This window comes from Onychostoma macrolepis, chromosome 01 (assembly GCF_012432095.1).
Source record: "Onychostoma macrolepis isolate SWU-2019 chromosome 01, ASM1243209v1, whole genome shotgun sequence".
NCBI classification, from domain to species: domain Eukaryota; kingdom Metazoa; phylum Chordata; class Actinopteri; order Cypriniformes; family Cyprinidae; genus Onychostoma; species Onychostoma macrolepis.
In genome coordinates, this window is record NC_081155.1 from 7,646,580 (window position 1) to 7,671,205 (window position 24,626).

The 24,626-nt window shown below is 40.2% G+C and overlaps 1 protein-coding gene across 1 annotated transcript in view; it reads right to left on the minus strand.

Moving 5' to 3' along the window:
- The window catches only part of LOC131537015 (hemicentin-1-like), a 115,650-nt gene extending 92,375 nt beyond the window's left edge, over positions 1–23,275 (minus strand). Inside the window, exons 1-2 of the mRNA XM_058770228.1 lie at positions 22,204–23,275; positions 21,583–21,651 (exon numbers count right to left, since the gene is read on the minus strand). Of these exons, the coding sequence (XP_058626211.1) occupies positions 21,583–21,643 (61 nt within the window). The 5' untranslated portion in view covers positions 21,644–21,651; positions 22,204–23,275. The remainder of the gene's footprint in view (positions 1–21,582; positions 21,652–22,203) is intronic.
- Between the last annotated feature and the right edge of the window lie 1,351 nt (positions 23,276–24,626).

The window sequence follows — 24,626 nt, forward strand, 5'->3', positions numbered from 1 at the left end:
TGTGGCACTGCTCAGGTGTTATGAGAGCCCAGGTTGCTCTGATAGTGGCCTTCAGCTCTTCTGCATTGTTGGGTCTGGCATATCACATCTTCCTCTTCACAATACCCCATAGATTTTCTATGGGGTTAAGGTAAGGCGAGTTTGCTGGCCAATTAAGAACAGGGATACCATGGTCCTTAAACCAGATACTGGTTGCTTTGGCACTGTGTGCAGGTGCCAAGTCCTGTTGGAAAATGAAATCTGCATCTCCATAAAGTTGGTCAGCAGCAGGAAGCATAAAGTGCTCTAAAACTTCCTGGTATACGGCTGTGTTGACCTTGGACCTCAGAAAACACAGTGGACCAACACCAGCAGATGACATGGCACCCCAAATCATCACTGACTGTGGAAACTTTACACTGGACCTCAAGCAACGTGGATTGTGTGCCTCTCCTCTCTTCTTCCAGACTCTGGGACCCTGATTTCCAAAGGAAATGCAAAATTTACTTTCATCAGAGAACATAACTTTGGACCACTAAGAAGCAGTCCAGTCCTTTTTGTCTTTAGCCCAGACGAGACGCTTCTGACCCTGTCTGTTGTTCAAGAGTGGCTTGACACAAGGAATGCAACAGCTGAAACCCATGTCTTGCATATGTCTGTGCATAGTGGTTCTTGAAGCACTGACTCCAGCTGCAGTCCACTCTTCGTGAATCTCCCCCACATTTTTGAATGGCTTTTGTTTCACAATCCTCTCCAAGGTGCGGTTCATGAAACAAAGCGACATATTTGTACTAGACAAGTGTGAAATTACTGTGGATAAAAAAAAAATTATACTTTGAACATGAAGTGGATTTACACAATTTGAGAAAGTCAAAAAGTATTACTTTGTGCCCCGCTCTCCCCTATCCTGCAGCCTTAACATAGATCCACATAAGGAAACAATCAATCGTACTCATTCAAATCCTTTTATAGCAGCGTTTCTCTTGCCCGTGAATACGGCTTCATTGGCAGCTCGCCAAGTAATTAGCTTTTCAGTGTTCATTTGACCCTGCAAAATAAGAATTTTAACTACTAGGTCTACAGTTAATACACAAAAAAGAAAAATTCAAAATAAATGCTTTGCTTTATAATGTATAAACTTTTCACATTTAAATGCTGATGATGACAGTGATATCAGGGTTGTCCATCATGTTTGTTTAGCAAATTCACCTTACTGATCTTAACTCCTCCTACCACGTGCAAAGAATTATGTGAAACTCAAGCCATTAGAGTGTGCACGGATCCACACTTCAAAAATCGACCTGAAATAGTAGACCATCCGGGGACTTTTGGCATACTCTTTTCAGCATACTATGCTTTGGGACACACTTATTCTATTCTCACATACTATTTAGGATGGATAGTATGAACATTGGGACGCAGGCCCTCTCTTCTGTGGGAAACAGGAAAAGCAGTACTTCGAGGGAAAATAATCTCATACTCTGCACTGTAAAAAGTGATCCACTATATTCACTCAATAAAATTGAGGTAACAATTTGCACTTACTTTTTTTGAGTAGATTCTATCCTATATATTGAGTAAAGAGTACCTAAATTTTACAGCTATGACAAACTAAAAGAAATTAGGTAATGTCTTTCTAATATTTTTCATTAGAATTCTGCATTCTACACTATTTAGATGAGCTGAATATGTATAAAACATGTGTAATTGATAACTTTTTAAAGATGTGCCCTCCAAGACAAGTCATGACATGATACATTGACAACTCATGAATTCATGTTAAGTTATAAGTAATTAATGATGAGTTAATAATATTGTGCCCCCCCAAGTAAAGTCATGACATTATGATACATTAACAAGTCATGAATTAATGTTAAGTTAATGATGAGTTAATGATATTGTGCCCCCCCAAGTAAAGTCATGACATTATGATACATTAACAAGGCATGAATTAATGTTGAGTTAATGATGAGTTAATGATATTGTGCCCCCCCAAGTAAAGTCATGACATTATGATACATTAACAAGGCATGAATTAATGTTGAGTTAATGATGAGTTAGTAATATTGAAATGATAACATTTCGTTTTATTGTGTGATTTCTGCTGCCGGCTCGTTTCCAATAGGACTACAAGTTAAACAAGACTTAACTTTAAACCTTAAAATAAATAACATTTTAAATGGTTTAACCTTTACTTGTCATGAAATGTTTACTTTGTTTGCCATGGGCCACAAAAGGTGTATTCTCCGACATGCTGTGACTGACAATAGAACTATAAAAAAAAAACACCAAAACCGCAACATAATTACGAAATGAAACAATTTTATTCGTGCGCTGTAATCCAGATCTTCAGAATCCATACGACTGCGAGGAACAGACCCAAATCCAAGCCTTTATTCGACGATCTTCATCTCCATCCTGAGCAGTGAGTACAGCGACCATAAACAGCAAAGTCCGCGCTGACTGACGCGTTCGTTACAAATTCAAATGTTGCCGCTTCAAACGACAGGTTTTACGGCAGGATAATCGAACGCTCATTGGCTCTCGCCTGCCTTCGTCACAGATCGCGACATGCCGTGTTTCTGGTGAGGTGTGTATTTGAATGATGCTAGCACGCGCACGCTTTCACGAGTTCACTGAGAGGGAGAGGATCAGGAAAATAATCTGGATAATATTTTCAGCGATTAACAACATAAATTCTGCTCAAATGAAGATATCAATCTTTCATTTGAAAGCCATGTTTCTAGCATCTGTAAAACTGCGTTTTTCCATCTCAAAACTAAATTGCGACCTATGCTCTCAACATCAAATGCAGAAATGCTAATTCATGCGTTTATGACCTCAAGGTTAGACTATTGTAAATAAATGATTGTAATTGCATTTATCTGTCTGTCATGTTTTTCTTCTACTATACAGAAATAGCTATGTTTAGGTGTAGATGTAGGAGTGGAATTAGCGATTATAAAAACTTTTAATGCAATATTGTTACTAAAATGGTTATTTTCTTGCATGTTTATAAAATGTTTAGGTTTGGAGGTAGGTTAAGAGGTCTAAAAGTCTAAATCACTTATTGATAAAATGATAAAAATGCATTGATAAGAATATCTTAATGAAATAAAAACAATATTACTAACTCATTAACTTAACATTAATTCATGCCTTGTTAATGTATCATAATGTCATGACTTTACTTGGGGGGACACAATATCATTAACTCATCATTAACTTAACATTAATTCATGAGTTGTCAATGTATCATGTCATGACTTGTCTTGGAGGGCACATCTTTAAAAAGTTATCAATTACACATGTTTTATACATATTCAGCTGAGATGAGATGAAGTTGTTTTTAATTATGAATGCATCATTGTGCTTTGGATGAGTTGGTTAAACGTAAATGTTGCAAGAAATCCACTGTCATTCACTGATGTTTGTGACATAGCTGCAGGTGGAAAATTCATAAACAATTTTGCAGTGTGCTATTTTCATGAATCTTTCTTCTAGAGCATGTTTGATTTAGTTTACCCCAAAGTGTTAATTAATACATTAACTAACATGCATGAACTAACATGTAATTAAGGTGGTGTTATTCATGAGGTAATTCATATGACTCATGTTGTAGTTAAGTTAGTTCTTCATTAGTTCTTGATTAATACATGTCTTAACTCTTCATTAGTTCATAGTCAAGTAATTATTAATTAAGGTATTAGTACATGATAATTCATGTACTGTTATTGTAAAGTGTTACCAGAAAATTAAACTTCAATACATCAATATAAATAACCCAACAGAAGAAACACAAAATAAATTAAGAGAATATAAACTTAAATTAAATGCAATAATCAATAAACATACTCAATTCCTGATTCATAGGCTCAGACAAGAAGAATTTCATCATAGTAATAAATCTGGTGAATACTTGGCAAATCAAATCAAACAAAACAAGGAAAAACAAACAATTGCAGTTATTACAGACCCAGCAGGAAAACCCACTAACTCACCAGAAGAAATTAACCAATTTTTTCAACATTTTTATAGCAAATTATTCTCATCAGAAAAAGACCCAAATCAAAATGACATCAACTCATTTCTCAACAGTATCAATCTGCCACAACTCAATGAACACCAAAGAAACAGCTCAGAATCAACCATCACACAACCTGAACTTCTTACAGCACTACAACACATGCCTAATAATAAAGCACCAGGTCCCGATGGATTCCCCGCTGAGTTTTACAAACACTTTTGGTCCACTTTATCACCACTCTTCATCAGAATGTTAAATGAGTCACAACATAAATTAAAACTCCCAGCTAATATGAATACTGCCACAATTTCACTTTTTCTCAAACCCAATAAAGATCCAAAATTACCATCAAGCTACCGTCCCATTTCTCTGATCAATGCTGACATTAAAATCATCGCCAAAGTATTATCCCATAGAATAGAAAAGGTCATACCATCTATAATACACCCACTTTTCATTAAAGGTAGACTAGCATCCACCAATACACGCAGGCTATTCAACTTAATGTACTATACTTCAATTCAAAAGCCATCATAGTCACTCTGGATGCAGAAAAAGCGTTTGACAGGGTCAACTGGAAATTCCTGTTTTCCACATTAGAGAGGTTTGGTTTTGGGGAGTCATTCATTAATTGGATTAAAATTCTATATACATCACCTTCAGCCACTGTCATCACTAATGGACTAACACCACGTAGCTTCACACTGCACCGGGGCACTAGACACAGGATGCCCACTCTCTCCCTCATTATTCACCATTTTTATCGAACCGTTAGCAGCAGCCATCCGCCAAAACAGCTACATTAAAGGAGTTCAAACACTAAATATACAGCACAAAATCAGTCTTTATGCAGATGACATATTACTATATTTACAAGATCCCTCATCATCATTACAAGAAACAATTAAACTTAATGATTAATTTTCTCACATTTCTGAATATTCAGTCAACTGGAGTAAATATTATATTATTTCGTTAAATCACAATAGCTTGGATGTGACATCCCAGACATCACCTATCCCTCTATGCACCAATCACATCACATATTTAGGCATTAATATTTCCCCCAGGCTGTAAGAGCTGGTTAGTCTTAATTTCACCCCATTACTCAAAACAATAAATGATGATCTTCAATCATCAAGGTGAATTTACCACTATCCATTATGGGCAGAATATCAGTAATCAAAATGACTATACTCCCTAAACTAAATTATTTATTCTCAATGATCCTAACACAACCCACCCTCATCTGGTTTAAATCTTTAGACTAAATTATTACCAGATTTTACTGGAAAAATAAGACCCCAAGAATTATACTATCTACTCTACAGAAACCAAAAACACAAGGAGGATTGGAAGCACCTCATTTCTATCACTACTCTCTGGCTAATCAGCTTCAACAGATATACAAATTGATTCACCCAAACTCATCAGAAAACATATGGCTAGATATTGAGCAAACAATTTGTAAGGATATTCTAATTTGAGATTTACCATTCTATAGTCAGACAATCAAAAAACACTCCTGTTGTAAAGCACCAACTATAGCAGCATGTATGTATTTATATGTGCATTTTTATTTTAATTTTTTTCCTCTTTCTTTCTCCTCCTCTTCTTCTTCATCATCTTTTTAGTTTGGCCTCCGGTCCCCAGTAGGCTGTGACATCCAGGTCTGTATCTGGTGTGGTGGAGTCGTAATACGGGTGGGTGGATGTAAGGTGGGGCTTGTATCTCCCCGCCGTCTCCCTGAGCTATCGCTTCCACTGCCACTTGCCCTGGCTGGTTCTGACTTGCATGCCTCACTTTTTTTTTTAATGCACCACATATCAGCTGAAGTACATGCACAACTGTTATGAACCTGTACATGTATATGTATATACAGTGAGGAAAATAAGTATTTGAACACCCTGCTATTTTGCAAGTTCTCCCACTTAGAAATCATGGAGGGGTCTGAAATTGTCATCATAGGTGCATGTCCACTGTGAGAGACATAATCTAAAAAAAAATCCAGAAATCACAATGTATGATTTTTAACTATTTATTTGTATGATACAGCTGCAAATAAGTATTTGAACACCTGTCTATCAGCTAGAATTCTGACCCTCAAAGACCTGTTAGTCTGCCTTTAAAATGTCCACCTCCACTCCATTTATTATCCTAAATTAGATGCACCTGTTTGAGGTCGTTAGCTGCATAAAGACACCTGTCCACCCCATACAATCAGTAAGAATCCAACTACTAACATGGCCAAGACCAAAGAGCTGTCCAAAGACACTAGAGACAAAATTGTACACCTCCACAAGGCTGGAAAGGGCTACGGGAAATTGCCAAGCAGCTTGGTGAAAAAGGTCTACTGTTGGAGCAATCATTAGAAAATGGAAGAAGCTAAACATGACTGTCAATCTCCCTCGGACTGGGGCTCCATGCAAGATCTCACCTCGTGGGGTCTCAATGATCCTAAGAAAGGTGAGAAATCAGCCCAGAACTACACGGGAGGAGCTGGTCAATGACCTGAAAAGAGCTGGGACCACCGTTTCCAAGGTTACTGTTGGTAATACACTAAGACGTCATGGTTTGAAATCATGCATGGCACGGAAGGTTCCCCTGCTTAAACCAGCACATGTCCAGGCCCGACTTAAGTTTGCCAATGACCATTTGGATGATCCAGAGGAGTCATGGGAGAAAGTCATGTGGTCAGATGAGACCAAGATAGAACTTTTTGGTCATAATTCCACTAAACGTGCTTGGAGGAAGAAGAATGATGAGTACCATCCCAAGTCCACCATCCCTACTGTGAAGCATGGGGGTGGTAGCATCATGCTTTGGGGTGTTTTTCTGCACATGGGACAGGCGACTGCACTGTATTAAGGAGAGGATGACCGGGGCCATGTATTGCGAGATTTTGGGGAACAACCTCCTTCCTTCAGTTAGAGCATTGAAGATGGGTCGAGGCTGGGTCTTCCAACATGACAATGACCCGAAGCACACAGCCAGGATAACCAAGGAGTGGCTCTGTAAGAAGCATATCAAGGTTCTGGCGTGGCCTAGCCAGTCTCCAGACCTAAACCCAATAGAGAATCTTTGGAGGAGCTCAAACTCCGTGTTTCTCAGCGACAGGCCAGAAACCTGACTGATCTAGAGAAGATCTGTGTGGAGGAGTGGGCCAAAATCCCTCCTGCAGTGTGTGCAAACCTGGTGAAAAACTACAGGAAACGTTTGACCGCTGTAATTGCAAACAAAGGCTACTGTACTAAATATTAACATTGATTTTCTCAGGTGTTCAAATACTTATTTGCAGCTGTATCATACAAATAAATAGTTAAAAATCATACATTGTGATTTCTGGATTTTTTTAGATTATGTCTCTCACAGTGGACATGCACCTCACGATGACAATTTCAGACCCTCCATGATTTCTAAGTGGGAGAACTTGCAAAATAGCAGGATGTTCAAATACTTATTTTCCTCACTGTATATATATATATATATATATATATATATATATATATATATATATATATATATATATATAAGGAGGCGAAAAGAAAATGAGGAAAGAAATAATTAAATTAAAAATAATAATAATAATAGTAATAATAAATAAATAAATAAATACACACATATGCAGGGTAAGTGTGCCGTGTGGGTGGGCTGGGTCTCTGGCCTAGGCTACACCATACGTCTCTCTGTTTTACTGTGCATCCTAGCAGCATCCTTCCCTGGCACCCCCGTTGGGGCGTGACATGGGCTGTGGAGTTAAGTTCTGATATGTCGTAGCCACGGTGGGATCAGCTTATGAACCTCAACAATGGTGACCATTTAAAAAAAAAAAAAATCATGCTGCAATGCATGCTGGGTACTAGCATAGTACAAAACTCATCCATGGCTCCCAGCATGCATTGCTGCATGATTGTTTTTATTTAATTTCTTTAATGGTCACCATTGTTGAGGTTCATAAGCTGATTCTTGATGTCTGTGTGACTCTAATTGCTACCATAGTCAGTTAATAACGGACTTTCCAAACAGTTTGTCCACAAAACAAAACAAAAATATCTGTCACAAAACCAGTGGCTCTTAGAATGGCTTTTACTATAATCAATAACATTCACTTAATCAGAGATTAGACACACAATGAGTCTACATTCACTCTCAATGAGATCAGTTCACTTACAGATGATTGTCTTTATAAATATATAACAATCAACTACTGACCATTTCCTCTGGGCTTTTGAGTTATAACAAATATGTTTGAGGAACACATGGTTACAACAAAGAGAGAAAAAAAAAAAGTCAAGGGTCAAGAGCGCAACTAAAGCAGACACTGATCTCTAACATGGTTACTTCAATTGAAACAATAAAGCTGCATCTAAACCTTAGTTAATTCTCAATAAGATCTTCTGTAGATGTCTGACAGAAATAAAGTCAGTCTGGTTATTAATAAGTGGAGCTGGTGATGCTGTTTGTGGGGTTGTTTAATCAGATCTTGAGATTTAATGCATTTTATTTCAGTTGATTTCATCTAAGCATGTGTCTGAAGTCAGTTGTTCTTGTGTTTCTCTTTCTGTCAGTGATTCTGTTTATTAACAGCAGGTGTTCATCACTAATGCTCAATCAGCACTTAATTAATCACTTAATTACTTAACTGGAATGTATATCTTATTTTAGTGAACTCAACTGAAATAAGTTCAGAGCACTCATAATTGTTAGTTTAAAAAACTTAAACCGTTTGAGGCAACTGATTGCCCTAAAACATTTGAGTTAACCTAACTTGAGTTTTTAAGGCAATCAGTTTACTCAAACAGTTAGAGTTACCGTGACTTGTTGGGCATATATCTTATTTAGTGAACTCAACTGAAATAAGTTCAGAGTACTCATAACTGTTAGTTTTAAGAAACTTAAATATTTTAAGGCAATCGGTTTACTCAAACGGTTTGAGTTACCCTAACTTGTTGGGTTTTACAGTGTGTGTAACATTAAGACATACTAATATAAATCTATTTTTGGACCTTTTATTGTATGTTTTGGTTTTACTTATTACACTAATATAGCTAGAATTCAGAACTAAAATACATATGTTTGTCTACATATATTACCAGAGCTACAGTGGTGCCCAAAACTATTAGAACACTAGTATTTATACCAGTTAAAAAATGGTTTTAAGTCAGTTATTTCTATCTTTTGCTGTAGTGTGTCAGTAGGAAATATCAGTTTACATTTCCAAGCATTCATTTTGCCATTAATTGTAATAATCCAGTGAGATTTTTGTTTGCACAAGGAGTCTGACAACAGCCAGTGCTCCACACAGAGATCTGATCTCATCGTCTAAATCCAGAAGAACTGTGGCAGTGTCTCCAAGATGCTTCAAGAAACCTACCTGCAAAGCTAAAAGTTTTAGGCACTTGTGTAAAAATTATGTTAAATGAGGATGTTGTCAAAAACAATGCCATAAATAAGTGTTCTTTATCAATTAACTTCTGTTAACTAAATTAAATCAACATTTAGTGTGACCATCCTTTGCGTTTAAAGCAGATTTTGCTTTAGGTGCACTTGTGGTTAGTTTTCAGGTAACTTTTTAGATAGGTTTCTTGAAGCGTCTTGGAGACGATGCCACAGTTCTTCTGGATTTAGTCTGTCTCAGTTTGTTCTGTTTCTTCATGTCATTCCAGACAGACTGATGATGATCAGATCAGATCTCTGTGTGGAGCACTGGCTGTCGTCAGACTCCTTGTGCAAACAAAAATGTTTGGAAATGTAAACTGATATTTCCTACTGAAACACTACAGCAAAAGATAGAAATAACTGACTTAAAACCATTTTTTAGCTGCTGAAAATACTAGTGTTCTAATCATTTTGGACACCACTGTATATGGAGCCCACAGGAGTCAGTAGAATATTGTGGATTAATATAAAACTTATGTACTCATGACCTCATCATGAGAGTAACCCGAACTGATAAGATAGAAATGCAATTTTTAGCTATTCAGTTCCCTTTCGAGGGAACTTCGAACTGCGTCCTCTAGGGGTCGCTATGGGGAACGCCGTCAGCGTGACCCGTGTCTGAAGCATATATACAAAAACACCACATGTTGGCCGGCGACAGCCTATGATGTCACTACCGGCATGACCACAGTATAAAGGGGCGCCGGGAAAATACGTCATTCTCTTCTTCGTCTTCAGTGACTGTTTTGTTTGAAGCGTGTATTCTACAGGTAAGAAACGATTTTCTACTATGGCGAGCACTAGCAAGGCGTTTAAGAGATGTGTGCATCCGTGTCCTCGTTATTTGACACCTGATGACACACACGATCTTTGCGTCTTTTGTTTGGGTGAGGAGCACGCACGCGATGTTCTCGAGGGGGCAATCTGCGTGCACTGTGAGCTTTTTTCTATGAGAAAGCTCCGCTCTCGTCTGTCTCTCTTTTCAAGGAAGGAGGGACAGCCGTCTGCTTCCCGCGGCTCAAGACCCACTGCTGCTGAGGCACGGAGGAGGATGGGCTCGTGGGGCTCGCAGGCGGAGCTGGCTCATGAGTTAGAGGGGCTTTCCTTCTCGCTCGTCGGCCGCGAACGAGTGAGTCGCTGGATGACGATGATGCGATCTCTCTGACATCATCTGATCCAGCGGCTAGTGCTCTGCTGGGTTATGCCCAGGAAGAGCAGGAGATGTCTGAGGGCAAAGAAGTTGAGACTGAGCCCTCTCAATCCTCCTGCCCTGCGTATGACGAACTGTTGGAGGTTATGGAACGCGCCACGGCGAGGCTTGACTTGCCGTGGAAGCGGGCCAAGATGGTGGCGCCGGGTCGTCTCGATGAGCGTTATCTTTCTGGCCATAGCCCCCAGCTCGAGTGAGCCTTCCATTTCTTCCTGATCTCCATGCGGAGGTTGAGAGGAATGGAAAAAGCCATTTTCCTCTCGCATTCATAGGTTTCAGCATACCAGTTATGCTAACATTGAGGGGATGCGTGAAAACGGCTATGAGGGGATGCCCCCTGTGGAAGAGACGCTGGCCAGCTATCTCTCTGTGGGCGAGACATCCTCTCTCAAGACTCCCTCCTTGCCATCTAAGCCCCTTCAGGAAGCATCTCGCTTAAATGGCAGGGCATACGCAGCAGCAGGTCAGGCTGTCGCTTCGTTGCACACGATGGCGGTGCTTCAGGCTTACCAGGCTGATCTGCTGAAGGACCTGGATAAGGGTCAGGGCTTGTCACCTGATGAAGTAGCTGAGCTGCGCCGCACCACGGATTTGGCTCTCCGTGCCACTAAGCAGGCCGCCACTGCTATGGGCAGGTCTATGGCGGCCATGGTGGTGACGGAGAGACATCTGTGGGTGAATCTGGCAGATGTTGGGAAGAAAGAGAAGGGCTTTTTTCTCGATGCTCCAGTCTCGCCTTCTGAGCTTTTCGGTACCTCCGTCGAGACGGTGGTCGAGAAGTGTAGGGAGGCGAAGGCGCGCTCAGCAGCCTTCAAAACCTTCATTCCAAGAAGGTCCAGGTCTGAGCCCGAACAACGCAGGGGTCCTGGCCCATCTCCATCTGGGGATCAGAGATGGGCACAGAAGGCTAGTGTCACGACTCGTGCCCCTCCCCCGCCTGCGGGTAGGGCTAGAGGGAGGCGCGGGTCAAAGAGAGGTAGGCAAGACCTGAGGGAGGTGATCCAGATGAAACGTTCTCAACGCTCTCGTCCGGACCAGAGTAAGAATTGAAACATCTACTCCCTTTCCTCGGGGGGCCTGTCATCTGCCCTTATCTTCCCCTCTCTAATTCCCCTGCAACCACCGTTTTTATTCCACCTGACCGAGGTTGGGTGGGGACCAAGATAGAAACCTGCGCTTTAAAATCATTGCAGTCTCTATGCTGGATTTATGATGTTTTGGTGAAGTTCTATGTTTCATAGAAACTACCTTACTGATGGTCCGGACCGACTCTTCGGATTTCGCCTCCGGGACTGATCCTCATGCGCAGGAACCATGGATAGGTGAGTACGATCCAGTTCTACTGTTTACTGGTATTTATGTGTTCCACACTGGCAACACTGCAGTTCCAGGACCTGCGGGTCTTTTTACTTCAGTTTCTTTGGTTTGAGAAGGTGCATGGCTATCTGAGGATATCTATGTACTAGCTTAGGGACTGCTCCCCTTCCGAGGGTTTTTAAGTAGCAATCTCCTGAGCCCTTGCCTAGAGTGTGTGTCTCCTGCTAGGGTTTAAGTACGAGCTGGCATTGCTCCCCTCACTATTGAGGGTCACCTATGAGCATGCTGCTCCCATCTGAGCGTCTGAGATTCCTCTCATGCTGAGAGTTGAGTTCTCCACTCTCCAGAGCTATGTTGTTGGTCGAGCTAGCATCGCTCCCCTCACCATTGAGGGTCACCTATGAGCATGCCGCTCCCATCTGAGCGTCTGAGATTCCTCTCATGCTGAGAGTTGAGTTCTCCGCTCTCCAGAGCTCTGTCATCAGCAGCCTCAGGTTGTTAGGTCTCTCTATGCCTCCCTGTTGGGTTGCTCTCCTTGTTGGTAGAGTTAGCATTGCTCCCCTCATCATAGAGTGTCACCTATGAGCATGCCGCTCCCTTCTGAGCGTCTGAGTTCCCTCTCATGCTGAGAGTTGGGTTCTCCGCTCCCCTAGAGCTCTGTGTCCCATATGCTCTCCTTGTGGGTCGAGCTGGCGTTGCTCCCCTCACCATGAGGGTCACCTATGAGCATGCCGCTCGCTTCTGAGCATCTGAGTTCCCTCTCATGCTGAGAGTTGGGTTCTCCGCTCCCCTAGAGCTCTGTGTCCCATATGCTCTCCTTGTGGGTCGAGCTAGCATTGCTCCCCTCACCATGGGCGTCGCTAGGTCATTTTTAGGGGGGCTTTAGCACCCCTAAATTTCTGCTCAGCCGCCCTAAAAATCTTGCGATTCTTCCCCTTTAAATTTCCAATGAAAACGGCAGCAGACTTCGGCTCCTCCGCATCTTTCTGCGCGTTCTTCAATCCACAGACTGCGGTGGCGCAGAGGAGAGGACAAGGTGTGTGTTTATCGATAGATTATAATATCTACATCTATGCAGTTCTTTGTCATAAATACAGTTTACAAAAAGTCATGGGAGAGCAATCGGTTTCCAATCTACTGTAAAGTTTTCGCTGCATTCACCACTCATCACACCACTGTTTCCTTCAGCGAAAGCCCTTAACACATATGAACGCATACTTTATAAAACGATCACGTTATTGCTATTTTCATTTGAAAATTTAGCTTTCAATATAGAACATAATATAACAGTGCATGTGGCATTAACTACCATACAGTTAAGCATAGAAATGATTAAAGACAGTGACCGACAGCACTCGGTCAGTGCACTCATTTTAATCGCATATCAGAGTGATTGACAGAGATTGAAACGTGTGTGTTTTGTATTAATTTTTTAAAATATATTTTTTATTGTTTGAATTGAATTTATGTAGAACGGTTCTACAATTTTTGTACAAATGTAAATATTTTTTTTTTATTATACCCTCATTGGGGGCTGAGCCCCCCTAAAATGAAAATCCTAGAATCGTCCCTGCCCCTCACCATAGAGGGTCACCTATGAGCATGCCGCTACCTTCTGAGCGTCTGAGTTCCCTCTCATGCTGAGAGTTGGGTTCTCCGCTCTCCAGAGCTATGTTGTTGGTCGAGCTAGCATTGCTCCCCTCACCTTAGAGGGTCACCTATGAGCATGCCGCTCCCTTCTGAGCGTCTGAGTTCCCTCTCATGATGAGAGTTGGGTCCTCCGCTCTCCAGAGCTATGTTGTTGGTCGAGCTGGCATTGCTCCCCTCACCATGAGGGTCACCTATGAGCATGCCACTCCCTTCTGAGCGTCTGAGTTCCCTCTCATGCTGAGAGTTGGGTTCTCCGCTCTCCAGAGCTATGTTGTTGGTCGAGCTAGCATTGCTCCCCTCACCTTAAAGGGTCACCTATGAGCATGCCGCTCCCTTCTGTGCGTCTGAGTTCCCTCTCATGATGAGAGTTGGGTTCTCCGCTCCCCTAGAGCTCTGTGTCCCATATGCTCTCCTTGTGGGTCGAGCTGGCATTGCTCCCCTCACCATGAGGGTCACCTATGAGCATGCCACTCCCTTCTGAGCGTCTGAGTTCCCTCTCATGATGAGAGTTGGGTTCTCCGCTCTCCAGAGCTATGTTGTTGGTCGAGCTAGCATCGCTCCCCTCACCTTAAAGGGTCACCTATGAGCATGCCGCTCCCTTCTGAGCGTCTGAGTTCCCTCTCATGATGAGAGTTGGGTTCTCCGCTCCCCTAGAGCTCTGTGTCCCATATGCTCTCCTTGTGGGTCGAGCTGGCATTGCTCCCCTCACCTTAAAGGGTCACCTATGAGCATGCCACTCCCTTCTGAGCGTCTGAGTTCACTCTCATGATGAGAGTTGGGTTCTCCGCTCTCCAGAACGGTGTTTCAAATCCATGTTATGGTAAGTGCGCACGCTAGTCTCTGTGCACTTTCTGAAATCCACGTTGTGGTAAGATCGCACACCAAGTGTTTTGCGATCTTTCTAAAATTCTGTATGGTATGGGTTACGCGCTGCGGCTTCGTGCCCTTTCTTTGAGTCGGTCAGGTCCCGGTTTTCACCTTGGGCCCCACTCTACCTATGTATCCCCAGTGATACTGACTTGAACAGGGTATTGCTACCAAGGATCTGTTGAGACAATTCCTTCAGCGAGCTCATGCAGAGCAAGCAGTAGCCCCTGGGTGACAGGCCAAGGCCTAGTTACTATCCTAGGCGCTTGGTCGTATCCCCTTAACGGAATCTCTATTATATCTGATTCCAAGCCTTTGAGCTCTACCCTGGGTCCAGGAGGCCCGGCCCCTAACAGGTAAGTTCTGGGGTATGCAGCTCAGGTTTTTGGCCGAAGGGGATAATGTCACCGACAGCTGTCGAACCGTCCCAGGGGCAACCCCCTTAGCCAGGTAGAGTTGATACTTAGTGCTCGCCTTTTTGTGCTGGTTTGCACTCCCCTCAGCATGGTGGCGTGGGTATTCCGTTCCCCATAGCGACCCCTAGAGGACGCAGTTCGAAGTTCCCTCTAAAGGGAACGTCTCAGGTTACATATGTAACCATGGTTCCCTGAGTAGGGAATGAGACACTGCGTCCTCTAGGCTCGGTGCCATGCTTCGGACGCAAGCTTCAGACGAAGAAGTGAATGACGTATTTTCCCGGCTCCCCTTTATACTGTGGTCGTGCCGTTAGTGATGTCATAGGCTGTCGCCGGCCAACATGTGGTGTTTTTGTATATATGCTTCAGACACGGGTCACGCTGACGGCGTTCCCCATAGCGACCCCTAGAGGACGCAGTGTCTCGTTCCCTACTCAGGGAACCATGGTTACATATGTAACCTGAGACGTTCCTCCTGGGGGCTCTGAAGAAATGTTTATGAAGAATTCATTGATAATGTTATTTTACATCTGAATGATACAATTGCTTGACAATCTTGTACATAAAAGGTTAAACTGAAAAAAATACTAAACCGATATGAGCGGTACGGTCCCACATATGGGATTTTCATTTCCGTGCCACTGGGAGTACGGTCCCATATATGGGATTTAGAATGTTCGGTGACGTCGCATAACTGCCAAATTCAAACTGCGTTTTCGCGCGTTGACTGACGCTGAGATGCAGCTGCACTTGTCATATAATCACATCTATGCAGTGTTTTTAACCATGTAATGTTTATTTTATGCTTTAGACATTTAAATACACATAAGTACTAGTAAAACAATACATTTAGAGTTCGTAAAATACACTCAGATGTTTATGGAAGCAGCAATAACAATCCATTCAAATATAATTTTCAGACGTGTTTTATTAATATCAAATACACATAGTGTAAGTAACTATAAAGTTCACTCTATTCTCCTCCCATCACACCCGCCACTTACTTGCATGTATTTCGCGAGAAATGGATGAATTTACGTGATGTAAATCCGACTGACGGGACTCTCTGAACTGCAGCGCGAACAAACATGGCGGCGCCCATCTCACATTACAGATCACGATCAAGATCATTTAGAACTGTTTTTAAATGATAAAACACACTCATTTGCACATATTTGTGAATCAGAATATCAGATAGTTGATTATATGGTAAGCAAGTTTATGAATATTTTGAATAAAAAAGGAAAAACGAAATAAAAGCGATCCATCTGTCATACAGTGTTATTTTGGCCGCGGTGTGTCACGTGACAATCATGACGCGTCGCCATGGATACATTAAGGGGAAACATTCTAAAATAACGGTCGCCTAAAAAAAACTCACTCTGGGGGGACCGCTGGAATATTTTAAACTCACCACTGAAAAGGTTAAAAGGACTAGTTCAATTCCAGAATAAAAAATTGCTGATAATTTATTCACCCCCATATCATCCAAGATGTTCATGTATTTCTTTTTTCTGTCGAAAAGAAATTAATGTTTTTGAGGAAAACATTCCAGTTGACTCCCACTGAAATCCACTGTGGAGAAAAATCCTGGAATGTTTTCCTCAAAAACTTTAATTTCATTTTGACTGAGTAAAGAAATACATAAACATCTTGGATTACATGGGGGTGAGTAAATAATCAGGAAATATTTATTCTGGAAGTGAACTTGTCCTTTAATTTGAATATATCTAATTGACGGCGGTCGTCCCAATGTGCTTCAAATCTACCTCCATCACCCCGGTGCCAAAAAAATCCACAGTAACATGCTTAAACGACTATCGCCCTGTTGCACTTACCCCTGTGATCATGAAGTGCTTTGAAAGATTGGTTATGGCTCACCTCAAAGCACTTATCTCACCCACTTTAGACCCGCAACAATATTCATACAGACACAATCGCTGCACAGATGATGCCATTGCATCTACAATTCACCAGGCTCTCTCACATCTAGAAAACAAGAACTCATATGTTAGAATGCTGTTTATTGATTTCAGTTCAGCATTTAATACAATCATTCCAAAAAACTAATAGGGAAACTGTCTATTGGACTAAGCACATCAATGTGCAACTGGATTCTTGACTTCTTGACTAACAGACCACAGGTTGTCAGAATAAACACACAAATTTCTCAGCCAATTGACCTATCGGTAAGCCCCGCCCCCCTTAGTTACTGTTGCTCCCTCGGACAAACAAATGGAGTTGCTCACTGTCTTTCAATGACAGCTGCAGTGTGAAAACCTTGTCCCACGATGTTTTTGCACAATTTTGGACACAGAAGGACACCAAATGGGAATTAAATATTCCTTGGAGGGATTTATAAAATATTTAAAAATAAATATGGTGGGGTCATCACGGTCGCGGATCAACACTGTTCATGTATCGCAGGGAACGATTAAATTAATGTACATTTAATCAGTTTAATATGGAGAGGCACTGAAGTGTAGACCTCCGTTTATGTGTTTTTGACCTACACTGTACAAGACGCGAGAACAGTCCGCTATTTAGGTTTGTACATTAGCATGGATTCACTAACTTTAACGTTAGCTAGTTTTAGCCAGAGATACCTTGCTAAAGCACAAGATAACATTAACGTTCTGCTTGAGCAGATGAAAATTGTAACTTAATGAGTGTATGACAACCAGAAAATGAACGTTTTTGTCTTCATTTGTATTGGGGTGAATACTTAGGGACATTTTGCTCTGTTTTGTTTGGATTCAGGAAATGTAATAAAATAAATTATATCGCCCATCCTCTCAGGATACCTGGAATTAGTGTTACAAGTACCCCAGGCACATCGTTTTTCCATTTTTGAAGCATAAACCCCATAAAACCGATGCAAGCTTTGGATCTTCCAATGTTTCTCTATGGCGCTGAAACCTAAAGATGTCCGAGTTCCGCTCCCCGTGCAGCTGATACTCGACTGCCATTGGCTAGTCTGCGTTAGAGGGGAGGGGCTTACCGATAGGTCAATTACCGTGAGCACTGGTGCACCACAAGGCTGTGTTCTGAGTCCAATGTTATACACTTTGCTGACTCATGACTGTATTGCTAAACACCAAAGCAACAGTATTATAAAATTTACAGATGATACCACGGTTGTGGGGCTCATCAGAAATGATGATGAAACAGCATATAGAGATGAAGTGAACCAACTCATAGCCTGGTGTGATTACAACAATCTTTCCTTGAATGTTGACAAGACAAAAGAGATGATTTTTGACTTCAGACGCACCAAAACCCAACACCAGCCTTTATCCATCAATGGAACTGAGGTTGAAACTATACAAAACTTCAAATTTTTGGGCCTGCCCATCTCCAATGACCTCACATGGTCACTAAACACCTCCTCCTTAGTAAAGAAGGCCCAACAGCGCCTGTATTTTCTGAGGAGATTAAAGAAAGCAGGCATGACCCACTCTATCCTTATGACTTTCTATCGATGTGTCATTGAGAGTGTACTAACCAGCTGTATTACAGTTTGATATGGTAGCTGCTCAAACTGGCAGGAAAAGCACTACAACGGATAGTGAAGACGGCAAAGCACATCATTGGGACCTGTCTACCAGCCATTGAGGACATCTACAGCACCAGGTGTTTGAAGAGGGCAACCTCCATCATGAAAGATTCTTCTCACCCTTCTCACACCTTATTTATGGCTCTCCCATCTGGAAGGAGACTAAGAAGCATTCACGCAAGAACTTCGAGATTCAAAAACAGTTTCTTTCCTCAAGCAATCAGACTTCTCAACAGCTAGACACTTTATTGAAGGTTTTTGATTGTAATGATTGGTATGAATGAATGAATGAGGCATTTATATAGCGCTTTATTGTGTATTGCAATACACCCAAAGCACTTTACAATCATGTGGGGGGGGGGTTCTCTCCTCAATCACCACCAGTGTGCAGCATCCACTTGGATGATGCGACGGCAGCCACAGGACAATGGCGCCAGTGCACTCACCACACACCAGCTACAGGTGGAGAGGAGAGAGTGTCATAGAGCCAATCAAGTGGATGGGGATTATTGGGAAGCCATGATTGACAAGGGCCAGTGGAGGGAATTTGGCCAGGACACTGGGGTTACACCCCTACTCTTTACGATGAATGTCATGGGATTTTTTTAATGACCACAGAGAGTCAGGACCTCGGTTTAACGTCTCATCCGAAAGACGGTGCTTTTTTACAGTATAGTATCCCCGTCACTATACTGGGGCGTTAGGACCCACACAGACTGCAGGGTGAGCACCCCCTGCTGGCCTCACTAACACCTCTACCAACAGCAACCTAGTTTTCCCAGGAGGTCTCCCATCCAGGTACTGACCAGGCTCAGCCCTGCTTTGCTTCCATGGGCAACCGGTCTTGGGCTGCAGGGTGATATGGCTGTGGACACTTGTCTGTGTAATGGCTGTGTAATGATTGGTAAAATAACAGTGTTTCTCTGTAGAACATTTAGTGCTTCCATTGTAATAATCCAGGGAAAATCTGTAAAATAAGGGTTTTACACTAAAAAAAAAGTCATGTAAAAAAAATGGTCGAATGACAAACAAAAACCATAAAATTAAAGGGGTCCTATTATGCTCTTTTATAAAGTCTTGATTTTGTTTCGGGGTGTACTAGAACATGCTCTCATGCTTGGTGGTTCGAAAATTGCACTATTTTCCACATAATTTACATTATTACAATACCTTTCTCCCCAGCCTGACACAAACGGCTTAATTAGTTCCGGGTTTGATGAAGGCCCGCCTTCCGAAAAACTAAATGTGTTGTGATTGGTTAGTTGTCCCAGTGTGTTGTGATTAGCAAACAGCTTAGATGGTGTTTCAGTACTGCCCCGCCCCTTACCAGAACAGAAAGTTCGTCGATATTGCATATCAATTCAGACCCCGAGAATATTGAACAAGAGGATCACGCAGAACCTTTGCACGCACGGCTATTGCAAGACATATTAAAGTGGTAATGTTATTGTTGTTGTTGTTTTTGGCTAAATCACGTTTTAGATAGGATGTCAACAACAGCTTAAAAATAACTGCATTTACTATGTACAGATAAGTGCAACGGTAATATGTATTATATTACAAATTTTCTGAAAACAGTTGGTTTCCATCAGAAATACAGTGATATAAAAATACCCGCACCGGGTTTCGATTTTGAAACGTGCAGTTCTCAACCAAACATCTCCCCACGCGCCAACCATTCGAATCTCCGTAGGCGGGATTTACAATTTGTGATGTCACAAATACAGGAAAACAGCTTTGTAATCCAAGCGAGCCGTTCGCTGTAGTTCTTGAAAAGGGATTTTTTTTTAAACTAAATATTTCCCTTTGGAGTGGACTTTGAGATTTGTAACTCTGTAGATTGTTTTATGCCCAAACATACACACTACACACCGACTAAAATTCAAAGAGTGAAAAAGCATAATAGGACCCCTTTAAAGTAAAATATTGTAATTGAAACAAGGAAAAATCTGTAAAATAAGGGTTTTACACTGTAAAAAAAAGTCCTGTAAAAAGACAGTCAAATTACTGGCAGCTACGGCTGCCAAACAAAAGCCGTAAAATTTAAGTAAAATATCATAAATGAAACAAGAAAAATCTCTAAAATAACAGTTTTTTTTTTCCATGTTAATGTTTTGTCTATATTTTTGTGTCCTTCTTCCACTAATTTCTATCTCTCAATTATTTCTGTCTCAAAAACAAAGTATCATATTTTATACTTATTTTCATGACACTTTATAACAGTACAAGTTTTCTGTAAAAACATCAGAAAATAGTTTAATTAATGTAATTATTGCATTTAAGAACACTAAAAATTATTAAAAAATAAATTAAAAAAAAGAATAAAAGGGAGTTAAATATTATTTAATTATTTAAAATGCTTCTTAAAGAGACCTTGTCCTCTGGTGTGACATCTTTGTCATGTGGTGTGACAGTACAGGCGTCACACCGGAGGACATTTTCTGTCACACCATAGGATGGTTTCAGCCTTTTTCTGTCAATTAATGGCCTTGCTATTCCAAACTAACATAATATTTGAACAATTCTGAGAGAAAAATTGACCATGTGCACGTCATGGGCTTCACAGGGGGCTTCAGTAATACAGCCATCAATGGGGTCCTTCAACTAATTAAGTTTTCTTAAGAAAAATCAGGATATGGTGAATATGACACTTGGATAATGGTAATTAGACACTTGTACAATTATGCGCAGGTATTTATTAACATTTTTATGCTTTTCTTTTTCATTTATAAAAGTTTAATTTATAAAAGTAATTTATTGAACATGCTCGAGACAGTCACACCATAGGACAATTTTGAGATTTGGCTCAAAAATGTAAAAAAAAAATTTAATAACACTGAAGCTTTTATAAAGGTCCATGTAGGATGAAGAAATGTTTAACCATTTACTGCATTTTAAATAACGACAATATTAATTATATTCATTTTTATCCTGTGGGACAGTGAAAATGCCATATCAGGTCAACAACCCATATGCATATGGTTGCATTAGCTCTAACAGAGATGTGTAAGATGCGTGTTTGTAGTTTACAGTTGCTTACTAAAGGCCCTGACTGAAACCCCACGGAATACCACTGTCAGTGAATATAGAGCAAAGTGTTGCTGTAACATCAGTCACTCACTGTGAATTAAGAGGAACACGATCAGAGGAAGATCAGGAGCCATTCTGACTGACATCACCATAGCAACACCTATAACATCCAATAAACAAGCAGTTACTGTATTAATACAATGATCTAAATGCCTATTTATAAAAATTAACATGTTTAAAGGGTTGATCATTTTTTATTATTAAAAAAAAATACATTTTGAAATTGTAACTTAATCAGAAAGTGTTGGCACTTGGTGACTTTTGTTGCATTAACTATGTCAATAGACACACACACAAAAATGGACATTATTCATATTATGTTAAAGTTTCAAAGAATAAAAAAGTTAGGCTTGGTGTTTTAAAGTTTCACGAAAGCTGGTTCAGAACTTCATGGTCAAAAGAAAATTGAAAAAAATAAAATAAAATAAATAAATAAACAATAACAATAAATAAATAAAAGTTACATTACTAGGCTTCGGTCACTTTTGACTGCGAAGGTACCAAGTGTGACCCAAGTGAGGCCAGAGCTGAATTATTGACTACATCTGAACATGTATAGTAAATAAAAACAATAAAATAATGAATTTTGTTTTACAAAATTACAAAAGTGTGTCTGAATGAAGTAAAACAGAGAAATATGGAATAGTTTTACCGTGTTCCACTGAGTCTCTCGTCCATCAGAAGTGAAATGATGAAAACAGAGACCAAACAGAGGAAGGGAAGTCTGGATAAGATGTTTCCTCATAAACTCTAAATACGTACTTGGCTCTTTCTGCATCAAGGCAATCAAAGCAGCATGAGACCTTTCAAAGTATTAAACTAACTAACAAAAAAAAAAAAAAAAAAAAAGTTCAAAACAAGGAAGTTAAGGCACAAGCCAAGAAAAATACAGGGTGTTAACCTGGAAATTTTGGAATAGTTCCACAACAGTAGTGGGAACAATTCAACAAACCTTACAAATGCAGAAATAATTCTGAGGAAGATGAAGATTAGTGGAGGGCGATGAAGATTTGCTGCACAAATAATTAAATGCACTATGGAATCATATAGCCTATGACTGCTGTTATTAATGTATCGGTAACACTTCAGTGTGGTTGCACATTAATTAAGATTACACAATGCTTAAAATGAACTATAATGAATAATAGCATTTTTTGACATTTTGGATTAAGCAAATTTCTACACATATTTATTTTATATGAACTCTTTCCCCGCCATTGACGAGATATCTCGTCAATTAAGAGACAACGCTTCCCCGCCATTGACGAGTTTTTACGGCAATCTGTGTTCTAGGTGTATTATGGTAAGGAAAGCCCTAGCGCATGTCCTGAATGAGTTACGGGACTCTCGGGTCTTTAGGGTGCGAATAGAAGACGATCGGCATACATGGAAGGATCGGAGAAAATGTAGATCATATATAGATCATAGCCTATGTAGATCATGCTTTGACCATTTTGAATCTGATCGGGACGAAGTAGTCAGTGAGAGAGATTTACAGACATTTCTAGAAACAGAAACATCTGTAGTTGTAACCAATTCGTCGATCTGAATGTGTGTGTGTGTGTGGGGGGGGGCGCGATCTATCTATAAATCTATCTATCTATCTATCTGCATGTATGTATGTATGTATATATGCATGTGTGTATGCATGCATGTGTGTGTGTACGTACGTGCACAGTATATGTATGCATATGTACGCATGTAGCCTGTGTGTGTGTGTGTATAATCATATGTATGTATATGTTTGTGTGTGTGTGTGTGTCTGTTTGTTCTGTTTATTGAATGCAATTTAAATTATTCATATAATTATTTACAGGTGAAAGAATATGACATCTGAATGTATTTTGCTTGAAAATGCACTACTTTTATAAAAATGCATTTTTCTCAGTTTTTTGTCCAAAATGTTGTATTTTTGATGAAACCTATCTGTATTCAAACGGTGATAAAACATGAACACATGAAGATAGAATAAAATGTTTTTTTTGTTTGTTTGTTTAAAAGCAGAGGCTTGGTTCTTTATTTTTATATATAATATGTTCTTATATTCATAGCAGAAAATATTCTGAGGGCCGTCAAATTTAGGTGAAAATCATCAAAAATGCTGGTGGTGGCTGGCAACTTTTTTTAAAAACGCTGGCGGGGAAAGAGTTAAAATAAAATAATATATTATATTTTTTATGAGCTATAGCTTTTAAACGAAACTTTTAAACTCAATCTAGCATCCACCACCACTACACACACACACACATACACCGAAGTCTATGGGGACTTTCCGTAGACTTCTATTACTTTTATACTGACCAAACAAATATTTTCTATCCCCTAACCCAGTGATGGGCAAACTTGGCCCTTCCAGGCCACTTTCCTGCAAAGATTTGATCCAACCCTGATAAAACTAAAGGGTCACACTTTATATTAGGTGGCCTTAACTACTATTTACTTACATCAAAAAATAAGTTCAATGTATTTTAGTTATTACTTGGGTTAAGTTGGTTTTATAATCACACATTCACAACATTCACACATTTACGCGTTCAATAACTTTCTAATTATATGTGCAATAAAGTTATTTTTTGCAAATTCTAATCAGCGACATCATTGTCAACCTACTACATTTTTTTTCACAATTGATCAAAATGGCCAAGTATTGTTTTAATGTTACATTTACTCGTGTATTTACAATGTCCAATGTAGTGTGCCTAACAAAGTAATTGAATGCAAAAGTCTGAATATGCGAATATAAAATCAACTTTACCCAAGTGTACTTATTGTGTTCATAGTGTATTGCAAAACACTTTTGCTGTTATTGAGGTGGGATATGGGTAAGGTTAGGGACAGGTTTGGTGGTATGGGTAGGTTTAAGGGTGGGTTAAGGTGTAAGGGATGGGTCAACAGTGTAATTATAAATTTAATTGCAGAAGTGAATTACAGATGGAATTACATATATGTATTTTTAAAAATATAAGTACAATGTAAAAACATGTACGAACACAATAAGTGCATTGTATCAAATGATTAATTTAAATGTAAGTAGATAGTACTTGTAGAGACATTTGGTCCCAACAATGTAGCATA